Source organism: Melopsittacus undulatus, chromosome Z (assembly GCF_012275295.1).
Source record: "Melopsittacus undulatus isolate bMelUnd1 chromosome Z, bMelUnd1.mat.Z, whole genome shotgun sequence".
Lineage (NCBI taxonomy): Eukaryota > Metazoa > Chordata > Aves > Psittaciformes > Psittaculidae > Melopsittacus > Melopsittacus undulatus.
This window is the reverse complement of record NC_047557.1, coordinates 99,392,833-99,406,653: the sequence shown is the minus strand read 5'-3', so window position 1 is coordinate 99,406,653 and position 13,821 is coordinate 99,392,833. Positions and strand designations below refer to the sequence as shown.

Here is a 13,821-nt window from a genome sequence, read left to right as displayed (position 1 = left end):
ACACAGTAGTCAGGAACTGTGATTTTAATTTTGAAATCAAACCAAACCATCAAGCTCGCTAAATCCTGACTGATGCAGTTATTTCACCTTTTTTCCTTTTTTTTTTTCCCCTTCTTCTGAGCCACAGGGAGCTCCTCCAGGTCTGGGATTTAACTCATTGCAGCTCCTTGCAGCGGGCCCCAGCTTCCACCAGTGACTACTGCAGGGCTGGCTTTGCATGAAGCAGTGGTGTGTTTAAACCAGATGCTTTTGCAAGCAGAGGTGGAAAAGTGTGTTATGATACAGCAGCCTACCTGGCTGGGTCCAGAAGCTGCTGCAGGAGCAGCGTTAATCACCACCCCATCCCCTCCCAGCCTCCAGCAGCAAAGACAGCAAGCCTCTCTTGGCAGTGCACAGCATCTCCATCCTGACCATCTCCTTCCCCTCCTTCCCATGGCAGGAACATCAAAGCTCCAGCCTGGCCCCAGCCCCTCATTTAGTTTTCCAGGCAATGCTTGGAAGTCTTGAACCAGCTCTGTGCTGCTGTCTAAAGAGAAAATTTAAAGCCACAACCACCAGTCTAGACTGCCTCAAATCTCTTCCACAGACCCTGGGCTAGTTAAGCAACCTGCCAGTTTTAAGAAAGCTGGAGAGAGACCAGCTCATCTGCCTTACTTTGGCGAGTAGTTGCAGACCAGGTAGACAGCGTTCTCCCATATTTCTCCCCAGACATTCATCTGCTTGCAAACATTCACAGCACAGCCAATCTTGTTCGTCGTGGCCCAGACTATCTGCAAGTGTAACATGGTTACGGGAGATAAGTAAACTATCCCACTGTGGGCACATGTTGCAGAGACAACAGGGACATGATGGGGATGCAGAGAGTAGAGGTACAAAAGCCATTTTCCTCCTTTTACCTGGGTGTAATGTGTGCACATAGCACCAGTACATTTGTCTGGGCACCATGGGTTGCACTCGTGAGGGTACGGGTATGTGTAGTCTTTAACTTCATCATACCAAGACTGGACATGGAACGCTGGAGACCGATACCTGAAGGAGCAAATGCAGGATAAATCATGAAGTTCTGGTGGAAATTTTCAAATGATTGCTATATTGTAAGCCGAGATTTCTTTTTTATACAATTATGTAATTTTTATATTAAAGTTAAGGCAAGTTCCATTCATTGAGAAGGTGCTTAAACAGCCCAGTCTAATGAAGAGGGGAAAAAAAAAAATCTCATTGAAAAAAGTTAAAGCTGTTTTTTTCCCCTCAGATTCACAGCCTGGCCTGCCTTTCTGTATTATTTATAGGTTTGACATGCTCTTCAAGTGACCTGAAATGTCCTCCTCACTCTTCCACACAACTACAAAAAACTTCTAGTTTGGCGGAAAGTTGTATTTTGAGAGTAAACACAAGTAAAGGTTTGCCAAACATCTTAAACCAAAAGCCAGCGTGTACATATTTTACCACTGGGCAATTTGCTAAATCTGGAAGTAGGCTGGCAGTTCATATTGAAAGACCTCTGAAAGAGAGTGGGCTTTTTCACACTCGCATCACTCTGAGCATTGGTGCGCTATACAAATATCCCACCTTTTACTGCAGCAATTTCCCTCTAAACCCCAGCACACACTGCATGTGCTTTGTGCAAACTACACACTAGACATTACAGCCTCCAGCAGCACTGATGCTACTTGTGCTGTTTGGTGTAACACAAAGGGTGTTAAAACTACCTATAGAAACTCATATGCGTTTTGTGTACACAATGAGCAGAGTGATCTGCAGAGTCTGTATCAAAGCAGAGCAGCGCTTCAAACCCACGGCTTCTTGCTTTCAACAGCTCACATGGAGCAAGCAGCCAGAAATACAAATGATATCATTACCAACTGGAGCTTGCTCTTTCAGCCAGCTCTTCATTAAAAATCATTCATTAGAAGTATTTTAAAAACATTCATCTCATGATGTCATTAAGTGAATACTTTCCGAATCCTATTTTACAGGAGAGGAAATTGAGGCAATCAAGTTATGGCCCGTTCCTGAAAAAACTGAGTTCAATCTGATTTCTTTTTCCTCTCAGTTGACTGCAAAGGGAGCAAGATTGGATCTACCTCCATCAGTAACCCATGGCCATCTTGAACACTTGTAGGAGAGCCAAGGACAGCACGATCTTTGACTCTGTTTCAATGGATTAACCACTCTACTTTCCAATCATTACTTAATTCAGCCAACAAAAACAGGCTCGATTTTTGTATCAGGCTAATTTCACACCAGCAAATTTCCATTGCTTTCAACCAAGTTCTAGCTGATTTACAACAAACATAACTGCATTTCCACCCATCAGGGCTGCTGAGCACGTACAAAAATACTTGCTGTACAAAGCAGGATTAACCTATAGCAGGCTTAACTATAGGGGCTTCACAATAAGCAAATTTCACCATGAGTTGGAGAGCCAAATCCATTTGGAAGCCATAACATCAGCTTTCCTAGCAAGGTTAATAACTCCAGGTTAAAAACCTTCCCCTGGGATTTAAAAAAAAAAAAAATAAAAGAAAAACCTGCAAAGTGTTTTCAGGAAAGAGAAATCAGGAGCTGGATAAATGTGGGAAATAAAACAAGAAATTATTAAGTTCTGTACTAGCAGCTGAGTCCAGACGTCATTCCTAAGAAGCTTCAGCTTTGAGCAGGTTCTCAGCATGGTGCCAAGAATCCCCTCCACCCTGCGTGCTGAAACAGTAGGTATAGGATCAAGTGTTATGACTTATGTAGCTGCTCTTGAGGAGTAAGAGTCACTTTAAGCACATTACAGCTGTGTTCCCAGAGATAAATGGGAACCCACATCAATGTTGTTTTACTGATGCTGGCTGCAGATGTTATCACTATAACCATTTTTCCAAAGCAATAGCAATTAGTGATCCCAGCTTTTCTTCCATCTCCCTGGTGCTCTAATAAGCATCAACAAGGCAAAAGTTTCCCAACTTAGTTAAAGGAGGATCCATAAATTGCTCTTTGCAATTAGCTTGTAGCATCCCAACTCTTACCTGCCCCAATGAACTGCCAAGTTCTGTCCAATTGATCTGATGAGGGCACTGGGCCCATGATCCCAGATGCACTGCTGAGCCCAAGCTTGGGCTGATCTTTCCAGTTCATCATCCCAAGTCTTCAGGGTGAGAGGAGAGAGAGAAAACAGATCAATTCATCATCTCAAGTTTATTAGCTCAAGAGACTCAACCAACAGCAGTTAGTGGAGAAAGATTAGATTACAGATCACCCCTGGTGTCTGGCCTGTCCTTGTGAGGCTGGCACATTTCAGTGATGTGCCCTAACCTAAAAGCAAGTTTCTCAAGATGCCATGGAAATGCAGGGCACTAAAAGGTCTATTATTTTTCCTGCTTGTTGCTGTGCTTCTTAGTAGTTGCTTTGCATTGATCAGCAGATAACAGGCCTGGAAGAACCCATCTAGACTATCCATCCTGAAACACAAGATATTATTGACAGGTGTTTCTCTAATCTGCTTTAAAAAATCCCAAAACACACCATCAAGGCTGGAAAGCCCAGGACTTCCTCATGACACCTATTTCTGAGATCTGCAAGAATTCTAACATGCAGTCAGTGCTATGATGAAGTTTTGTGCCATTTTCCATCCATTGTCCTTACTATTAGAACATTTCCAGGCTTTGTCATCAAGGAGAACTCCAACAGTGGATGTGCTCCTGCCCTCCTCTACCAACACAGCTGGAGATTTTTGACGCAACTTCTTAATCAAGAGTTGTCCCACCCAACCTCTCCTTCCAATATAATTACTGAGTCCACCAATGGATCAAGTCAATTCTAACAGAGGTGGCAAAGTCCCAGGGCTGTTAACATCACCCTCACTAACACAGGCATCAGATCAGCAGTGATGGATCCTGTTTATGTTCCCAATGAGGGAAGGACACTGGTATTAGGACAGTCCTCCCTGAGTATCACCTAGCTGTAAGTCAAGTAAGAGCTCAAACATGATACAAAGGCAAACAGGAAAGCAGGCTTCACTGGTTCTGCTGCCCAGGAGTGTATTTGTTTTAAAGGCCAGACTTGTTGGATCCAGTAGACAGTGCCCTAGATTCATTGTGTAATTACTGACAGCTGGTCTATTCAGAACAATCCTTAGAGGACTATTTGTCGGGATTAAAATATTACTCCACATTCCTACAAATACAACCAAAAAGAAGCGAGGTCTCGTAACATGCCTCCAGCCCACTCATGTGCCAGCACAAGATTATGTACTTGTTGGACTTTTACCATCACAACCAGCTGGTCTTTCCAAGTCTCATCTTCTCCAGAAGAAAAGCAACTTCCAATCTCAAACATATCAAAGGACCTGTCAGAGCTCATTTGGAGGACTGGAGGACATTTAGGCTCTCAAACAAATTAAAAGAACATTAAGAGCTTATTCTGAGTAAGCATCTGAACACAGTCTCAGGCAGTTATAACTGGGATGGGGACGGACCACACGTCTCTGGCTAAGTTGACAGGAAAATGCAGTGTCTCCTGGACCTTGGTGTGTCTACACTATCTTTGTAAGTCAAACATGAGCTCATCTAACTGAGCTAACAGCCCAGACCTCTGAGAACAGCTTATCATTAAGCATGCTCGGAAACCCAGATTCTAACAACATCCCAGGGCTTCTCTGAGCTCATCATCTTGGCTTTGTGCTGACCAGTGACCAAGCAAATCCATGTCAGTCCGAAAAATCCCATGCACACACACCTCTGACAGAGGGAATAAAACCATTTTCCGTCTCAGCCCTCCTGCTCCTTGAAGGTGCCTGGGATCTGACCCACCACGTACACGTTTCCAAACCTCTCTTCAAGCAGACTGTTGCAATTGTGCCTAGACACACTGCTTTTTGCGGTCTCCCACTTTCTGCACTAGGCAATGACCATCCAACACATAAGCCACAGAAACTCTCCCAAGATGTTATGTGCTGCTAGTACTCGAGACTTCCTAGCAGAGCGTTATTCCCTGAAGCCTCAAAAGCAGAGGTGGTCCAAATCTCCTAATTTAATGCAGAGACATTATTAATAATAGGTGATTAAATGGAAATTGATGCAAACATATGCGCTATATCTTCCTTTGATGCCTATGGGTAAAATAAATTAACTCGGACAAAAGATACTCAACAGGTAATTGGAAATGAGCTACATCTTTGAATAGCTTTGTGCTTGATGCCTACAGAAGCTCATTTCTGCAGGCATCAGATTACAAAGACATCCCATTTAAATCAGAACAGTTATTTGCCTCTTGGTTCTCAGAGGTGAATGCGGTCAGGAGGCTGGAATTATTTCAGAGCAATAAACATATGAAACAACAAAAAAGAGATTTCAGACTTTCCCAGCTATGCTTTCAAGAACACTTTATGCCAATATTCAAAGTAGTGTCTAGGAAGACTAGTGAAGCCATGGGGCAGTGTACACTTATGCTCAGTTTCCTTCTCAAGCAGAGATTGAGAAGCCTTTGTGTATGTATGATTCCAAGTGATTTAGCACACTGACTCTTTTTTTACTCCTGCAAATTTGTAATGGCTTTTTGAAGCACAGCATACACTGTACATGTAAAATACACATGTGGCATACACACACTGTAGTACAATTTGTAGGTTCAGATTTAATAAGAGTATATCCCACAAGGAGTCTACTTACTCAGCCTAACCAGTTCGTAAATCCAGCTTGAGATACGTGATTTGCAGTGATCAGGTTACTTATTTTTCTCCTCACCTTAGACATTTTGCAGTACTGGCAATTGACTTTTAAAAGTGGCATGAGAGTCCAGGCCTGACATGTACTGGCAGAAGCTTAGATGTGCTTTGCTAACCCACACAGAAATACTATCCCATCCTGACAAGGAAAGTCACCACCCTACACTTTAGAGGAAGGATGCATACCTTATACATGAAAACAAACTATTTTCCTTCCAGCAATCTGTAATGAGAACAATTTTGTTTTATCCAGATGTCTTTGGGGCCTCTGCAAGACTTCTGCCTTTCATCACTGCTGAAAGCCATCTGGCTAAGCCATCTTAAAAGGTCAAGATGTCTTAGGAACTATTATGTTCTTTTTACTCCATGCTCATTAACAAGGAGTTTGTTTTGGTCCTGGCACCGATCCACTGCTGGGACTGCAGTTATAAAGTCCAGTACACAGCAGAAATGTCGATCAGAAAACTGTTAGAGGGGTTAAGGTAATTCTGTATTTGATCAATTTCATCAGCAAGATCTACACTGCTCAATCATTTTCCATTAACCTGAATACCTGTGGTAGCTTTTAATTAATTATACAAACTCAGCCGCAAAACTTTCTTCCTTCATTTCTTTAGTCTGCTTTACCTTTATCCCATGTGTTTATAGTTCTTTTCACCTCCAGATAAGTCATGGAAATCACTGTTATTGCTTTCTTATTAAGTCTCCACCAACTAAAGTTCACTGCTATAGACCAATACATCTCTTTCATGGGATACATTAGCTGCCCTTGTCACTTCAGATCACTTAAATATGTCAGATACAGAGCTGGGTGAAAGGACTTTCACAAGGCAGTGTTTGGAAGTGTTTGATGAGAAAAACAAGTTCTACCCACTTATCCACAAATTAGCACTGCACGTCGTTCCTCACAGGCACCAAAGGCAAAGAGAAAAGTATATCTGTGGCACTAAAGACAAACCAGCCTCTTAAATGAGTCCAAATGAGAAATGTCCTATGCAGAACAAAGGATTAAAGTGAAATTCACATTCAGAATACACACAGCATTTTCAAGTAATATTGGGTAAACACGAATACATGAAAGGCCGATTATAGCCTTTCCAAGTAGCACGATCTCATACTCAGCTTCTTTCTTCACAGCATATAAGGCCCTTTCATTTACCCTCAATCGCCCATAAAAACCACTAGAAAAGCACACTGAGCAAAGGCAAATATGAAAGTGCAACCACGCTGCAAGTGTAAACAGCGGTTGGACAGTCCGCAATGGCAGCCCTCTCCGATCCTCAAAGCCAACCCAAACACATTTGGCTTTCTCATGCTTTGTGTTTACTCTCTGGAAGTTAATCCAGTCACCTCCTCTCTGGCAGTACCTTGCCTGCAGGTTAATGTGAGAGCTGGGAAAGAGAGAAACAAAGCGCTGGTTCTTCGAAAGGCATTTGATTTCTGACAACAGTGGGATGGAAGACCAATGGTTTGAACACTCCTGGGGACCAACTGATGGACGGATGTCCTTCCTTACCATCCACTGCCCTCCCTTCTTCTCCTTTTTCCCTACAGTCACAAAAGGCAGGATTTTCCATTTGCAGCAGTCATTCCAGCACAGCTGGCAAACGATTTTATATCACATTTAGTGTACTTTACTTTTACCCTTTTAAACATGGTCTTAACAAATCATTAATCATTTAATCTGTCAGCAGGAGAACACAGTTGAAGTCAGACCAGTTTTGGTCATAACTATATTTGCACATTGGGAAAAGGCACACAAAATGATTTTATTTGCCTACATCATTTTCTGGCCCCGCAATATTTTGATGGCGTGTCAAAAATAGCTCAAAATAGGGTCCCTGGCATCAGGTGAAAAAAACCTATTCATCTGGATTATTGATGGTAAAGACATATTTCATACTCACACTTTTAAGTTCCCCCTCTGAAGTGGGAGAATACACTGAGCAAACTTTTATTTCGGTTTCCTGAACTACAAAAAGCCAATAGCACTGACCCATCCACCCATGAACACCCAAAGTCTTTCCAGCTATTTCCAGTACTTCACACTCACTACAGATGGAACCACATTCCTCAAGCCCTGCTTCTCTAAGGTCCTGAGCAGGTTCCCAGCAACATCATGGATGCTGGGACCACAGTGATAACCTCTTGATCAGTGTATGAAAAAGGAAGATGCTGCCTCCAGCATTGGGTGGCAGCTGATGGCAACCCAAAGACCATCAGAAGGTTCTCTGAGCAGATTGTGGTGTCCTGAAACAGCAGTCACAACAGTCTGAAAGCTTTCACAGGGAGAACGTGGGTTAAACACTAGGGAAAATTTGATGCTTTTATGACATTAAGGTAATGGAAGAACCTGCTGAGGCAGGCTGTGGAATTGCCATCACTGGAGATGCATCCAGGGTTGGGCCAGACGCTAGTTTATGAATAATGGAACCAGTCCTGAAACTATGCAGCGGATGGACTTGGTGACCCATTAGTGGTCTTTTCCAACCAAAACAGTCCAATGATCTAAAGCATAGCTCACTCTGGAATGAAACTGTTTTAGGAAACCTCTTGAGAAAAACTTACTCGAGGGGAAATTTGCTACTAAAAAAAAAATCTACATTTTAGAGGAAATTTGCTTCCAATTTTTGTGCAAAGAAAATTAGAATAAAGCTTAAAAAGGTGTTATAATAAAGTTAGGTATCAGGAGTTGGACTCACCATGTATTCCATATTAGAGGCCACTGGGTACACCTGACCTCTCAGCTTATTGTGGAGCATCAGTATCTCCTGTCTGTCAGAGAACAAAATGGCTCTCTTGGATCTCGAGTTAATTTCCCCATCATGGTATTTGCTCAGAATGCTCTCCAGGTGACTTGAGTTTGGCAGGATAAAGCATTCAGCTGCCTTTGCCAAGAGCAGCACGCATCCCAGATGAAGGATCCAATGCAGGGCAGGATTCATGTCTCCTCCTCTATGAAGATGGTGGTAGGTTTTCTTGCAGGGACTCCTGCAGTTCAGCACAGATCTGGAGTTTGGGGAGAAAGAGGCAGATTTATGCCAGAGAAACTCTTGGTGTGTATGACCCCCAGCGATGAAGCCACACAACCTGTATTTTTGCTTGGAAAAGAGTAGTGCTTACAGTGTAAGCAATTACTGTTCACCTCAGTGACAGGAAGACCTGAACAACACTGTAAGTGATGGGAACTCAGTTTATTACACCAGGCAATCCACTGATGTTGCACTGGGAGCAAGCATCACCCAGGCACTGCAGCGGATGCCTTCTCCACCATAGACACCAGGAGTGTGGGTGTCAGCCAGCAGCACCAGCAGCTCTGCACAATCCCACCTCCTTCAGGTGGGAAGTATTTAAGCCTATTTGCCCAAATAGCTGTTAGAGTGGAGAATGAACATGAATCAAAGGGAAACCAAACTTCCCTGCAGGCCGGATGACAGGGGTCAGACATCAGCAAGAGCTATTTCTGCCAATAGACTCCAGCAGAGCAGCTGCCAGACCCTGTGAAAGCGGCTGTTTATGTGAAATGTCACCGTAACATCGAGCACCGAAATCCCTGCTGGCCACTGACGCACTGGGGTGTTCTCGCTGACGCATCGCTTCACAGCGGATGGGAGCATGGCCAGCAATATGAATTATGGCAGGTTAGGAGAGAAGCCAGGAGATCCCATGCATGCTCTGTAGCTGTCAGCACTGAGAGCTTGGAGAGATGGTCCCGATTTGGTCATTGCCAGGTTTGGACGGGTTCATTTAATCCCTTTCCCTTGTTCCGTGGTGCTCCCAGCTCCACGTGCCACTTCCAAAATCTTCCTCCCTTCTTCTCTCCCCACCCTGACTCCTTCATCTAATGAGCCCTGTGTGTCTTGGCTGGTTTTATTTAGATCATGATCTATTCAGGGAAGGAAAATGTGCTGCTGTATTGCTCTGCAGCACCAAATGCTCCTTAGGCAGAATCTAAGAGCCACTAAAGGAGAACCAGTCTGTCTGGACAATAAGCATTCATACAGAAGGTGCAAGCACATCGTCTCTCTTCTTAGCTTCCCCATCCCTGTCCTCAGCACTGGTAAGGATGTGTTTTTGACACCACTGTTACAAGACACACAAAAAGCATTCCTACATAGGATCACACCCCAGACCAACAGGCATTATTCCAGGAGTTTCAGCCCAGTGACACAGGATTTAGACACATGGAGAATAGATGAACTGGAAACCATCCAAGGCAGGGAACAGCCTTCCGGCTCCCAGCTCAAAAGCTGCACTCAAGCATGAAGTCCCAAACCCCTGTTCCCCAGACCCAGGACGATGGTAGGAAACACAAGGTGCTTTGCATTAAAAAAGACACTGAGAACAGTAAGAACTCCTGAAAACCTGTTGGCTGTCAACATCAAGGAGATAAAGTCCCCATTTGAGCCTTCTTGTACTGTATTAAGGCAGATGAAAACCAGCTGCCCTCAGTCTCTCTCCAGGAGGAGCATTAAAGCCTCTGCCTGGGTAGAACAACGCAGGAATGCAATTTGCTCATTTAGTTTAGGCACCGGCTTCTCATTATCTGCTGCTCTGCAGAGCAAGTCGAACACACACACACACACGCCTTGTCCCCAGCTCCAGGCACACCTGAAAGACGGGACATTCGGCGGCATCGGGACAAACATTGCTTTAACCTCATCCTCTTCTCAGCCCTGCTTATTGGCACTCGCTTCCCCCCCAACAAGCAGCTTTCTAACCCAGCTACAGAGGGATAAGGGGAGGCAACACGAGCAGTTGCTTTTGTAGACCGTCTGACCCAAATTCAGGGAACAATTCCTACTTTGAGGCACTTCCCTAAGCGTTTAAAAATAGACGCTCTGCCACAGCCGTTCACAATGCGTCCATTTAGCGCAAGCAGTTTGAACTGCAGCCTGCCCTGTAGGTAGAGCAGGCAGGAACAGACAGCTAATACATGCTGCAGTTGTACCCCTTCATTTGGCTGGGTGCCCTTTGCTAAACAGGAGCCCGTAATCCACCACCCATTTAAGGCAAACACTGAACTTACAGAAAGGGCAGCTTGAAGAAAAGTCAGCTGTAACATCTGAAAGCCCAGAGGAGCTGCCCCGCTCACGGCTTCGCAATGAAGCCAACGCGTCTGGTTCCGTGAGCAAGCCAAACCCTTGCAACAGATGGTGCATTATTCCTTGGAATTTTCTTCCCTGTATCCCGTTTGTGATATTAGCAGCCCCCTAAAATTAGGTCACTTTGGCACTACCTTGTTTTCACTTAAGGAGTGCAGGTCCCTTCTGCTTTGGCTCGAAGTGGGGAGTGCTGAGCATCCAAAGGAAGGATGATCAGAGAGGGCTGGGGATCAAAGAGCTGGATAAACTGGAAGCAGCAGAAAGATGCTGAACTTTCAGAAAGCTCTCATCGATTGACATCCATGAATATCATAGATTTCAACGTCCATCCATTTGCCACTCACAATAATCTCATGCCCTGGTGCAACACAACACTTGGATGGGTGTTAAAGTGGGACAAGTGCCCTGCTGAGCTGGGGCCATGCCTCTGGGGTATATCAGGAAGATGGGAAATTCATTGGGGAAGGTGGAAATTATGTTGGGATTTGACATTATTCAGAGAGAATTATCAGCTGACAGTCAGCTGAGGGAGTCTCTGCTGTTGTTTTCAAGGGTGCAGGAGGAGCATTAGCACATCCCTTTAAACACATCAGGCCCTTGATACTGGTGCCAGGTAAACATCTGGGAGTGATCAGAAATGAGTGAGTCAGCAGAAACCGGCTCCTTGATGTGCTGTAAAGCCTGTCCAAACCTGAGGACAAAAGGGAGGCTTCTTTTTGGGTCTGAGCAAGTTAAACAGTTAAATAGACTTTGGAAAACACTATATTTAGAAAGCTATTTCCCCAGCTAACGGATAGTGTCTGCACTGCACAGAAGAGTTGGTAGCGCCTGAAGCCTGGCATGCAGCTCTGCCTGCTAAAAAGCCACATGCAGGCTGACTTCTGCACTTCATTATGTCCCCACTTCACCTTATTCCTCACGGCTATTGATCTTTAACTGCCTTCCCTCGTAAAGTATACGAGTGGATGTCTACTCCTTGGTTACGGATGACATTTGCAGTTAAAGCCTCCCGGGATCTGAGGAGTTATACATGGAACAAGCTGACAAGGCAGGAAAAGGCAAAAGTTAGCTCAGGATTACCAGCAAAGCATCTAAACCAGCAAAGCAGAGGGGAGTCAGCCTGGAAGCAGCTTTTAGACTGAGTTTACTTGGGATCAGCTTCTACCCTGTGCAAAGAAAGCCGGCAATAAAACCACAACATACTTAAAGCATTAAACCATAGGTCATCTGTTTAACTGAGAAGCACACACCTCGAGCTTTGAAGAGCTGCACTGGCTTCAAAAGAAAAGCAGAATGACAAGTCCCTTGACGTAGGACATAGCACTGCACAGAACACACTACAGATTCAGCATCTTCGAGGCCACGGGCCAAAACATCTGGATCTTCCATCACAATCCGCTCCCACAGAACTGGAGTGAGTGAGTTTCTACGCAAAACCACATGGAAAACCCACTGGTAACAGACACATCATGTGGCGACACTGTGAAATTCCTTTTGGACAGGGCTTAAGAGCAGAGCTGAACAAACACAGGCTTCCTGGAGCAGGGTAGGTGTGCCCATGGGCAGCCAGCTATTAGAGGCTGCTGCAGCATCCCTTAGACTGTTTCTGTTTGTGTAGAAACCCACTCCTGTACTTGCAAACTCCTCCCATTCATTCAAGATTAATCTTGCAGTAACCTCTGCAAAGCACACATAAGGGGAGCTCATACAGTGCTGTGCTATTGAAGACCATGCAGGCAACTTTGTGGAGAAGTTACTAAAACTGCTTTCTGCATAGAGACATTTCTTGCACAAACCTCTTCTGAACCCCCCAGATCACATCTCAGAAGCAAAGACCAAAGCTTACACTTACCTTGCTGAGTACTTCCAAGTCCCAAGGAAATTGTAGCTCCTCCAAGCCTGGAAAATCAATTCTCTATCTGAAGTATTTAAGCTAGGAGGAAAAGGATGAAGTCAGCCTCAGGAGGCGCGAGATGTACAAGGTCTCAGCTCAGCAGCTCGTACCAACTGCAGTCTCACAGAGCTCCCCAGTGGTATTTATGCTCTCCAGGCAAAGAGGACAACCCTGGATCATCCTGTTTGGCAACGGGCCTGTAGTAATAAGGAAAGAAGGGAAAAAGGAGAAAGGGGGGGAACCAAAAGGAGGCAGGAGCAAGGAGCAGAGGGGTGTTGCTTGGGATCTCAGCAGTAAGGAGACAGTCATTGGGGCTCAGCAAATTAGGACCATCCTTCCAAATGCTGTAACACCACATGCGGGGAGGGGGAGAGGAGGAGGAGTGCAGCCAGATGATCATATAAAAGGGTTTGCTTTGCTTTCCCCTGCAGTCAGCTCTCGGGCAGAACTCGCAGCCCCACGGGCATCTTCTCTGTCACTGAGACAGACCTAATGCCTCGGTGAGGGGCTCCGGTGGTGAGGAAAGGGGAACTCAATAAAGGGGTTTTCCTGTGAGGGATTAAATCAATCTTGGCTGCCAGGTCAGCCGTTTCCTGCTCCCCACAGGGAAATCCCATAGCAGTCCCGCTGCTCCAGGGCTGACACAGCTCCATTGGACCCCAGGGCAAAGCAGGATCCTGGCTCTGGCAGCAGGGCTGAGCTGGGATCCAGCCCTTGGGTACACTGCAGGGCATCACCTTTCTCCCCAGAGCTGGCACTTGCTGGGAATCAGGATATTTATCACCCTCTGCAGCTTATTCCCAAAGCTGTCCTGGTGCTGGCATTCCCTGCACACACCTGTGGTTCAGTCCTGCTGCAGGAGATACAGGGAATAGGGAAATAACAGTGGCACATCTGGGCAAGGCTCACCTCCTGATGCTCACAAAGCCCCAACTTTCGCATCAATCTCCATCTCTGTGTTCACTGTTGAAACACAGTTTTACTCACTGTAAAAGGAAATGATTGAGCAAAAGACAAGCTGAAAGTTCCTTTTTTTTCCCGTGTTTTTCGTTTGTTTTTGTTGTTTTTTTTTTAAGTAGAAACCAGAAAAAATTAAACCATCGTCATGAGTA

At 45.0% G+C, this 13,821-nt stretch overlaps 1 protein-coding gene across 1 annotated transcript in view; it reads right to left on the bottom strand.

Moving 5' to 3' along the window:
* CRISPLD2 (cysteine rich secretory protein LCCL domain containing 2) overlaps nt 1–12,934 on the bottom strand; it is a 30,740-nt gene extending 17,806 nt beyond the window's left edge. The window contains exons 1-5 of the mRNA XM_005152139.3: nt 12,668–12,934; nt 8,413–8,719; nt 3,015–3,133; nt 897–1,029; nt 655–770 (exon numbers count right to left, since the gene is read on the bottom strand). Coding sequence (XP_005152196.2) covers nt 655–770; nt 897–1,029; nt 3,015–3,133; nt 8,413–8,655 — 611 coding nt within the window. The 5' untranslated portion in view covers nt 8,656–8,719; nt 12,668–12,934. The remainder of the gene's footprint in view (nt 1–654; nt 771–896; nt 1,030–3,014; nt 3,134–8,412; nt 8,720–12,667) is intronic.
* Between the last annotated feature and the right edge of the window lie 887 nt (nt 12,935–13,821).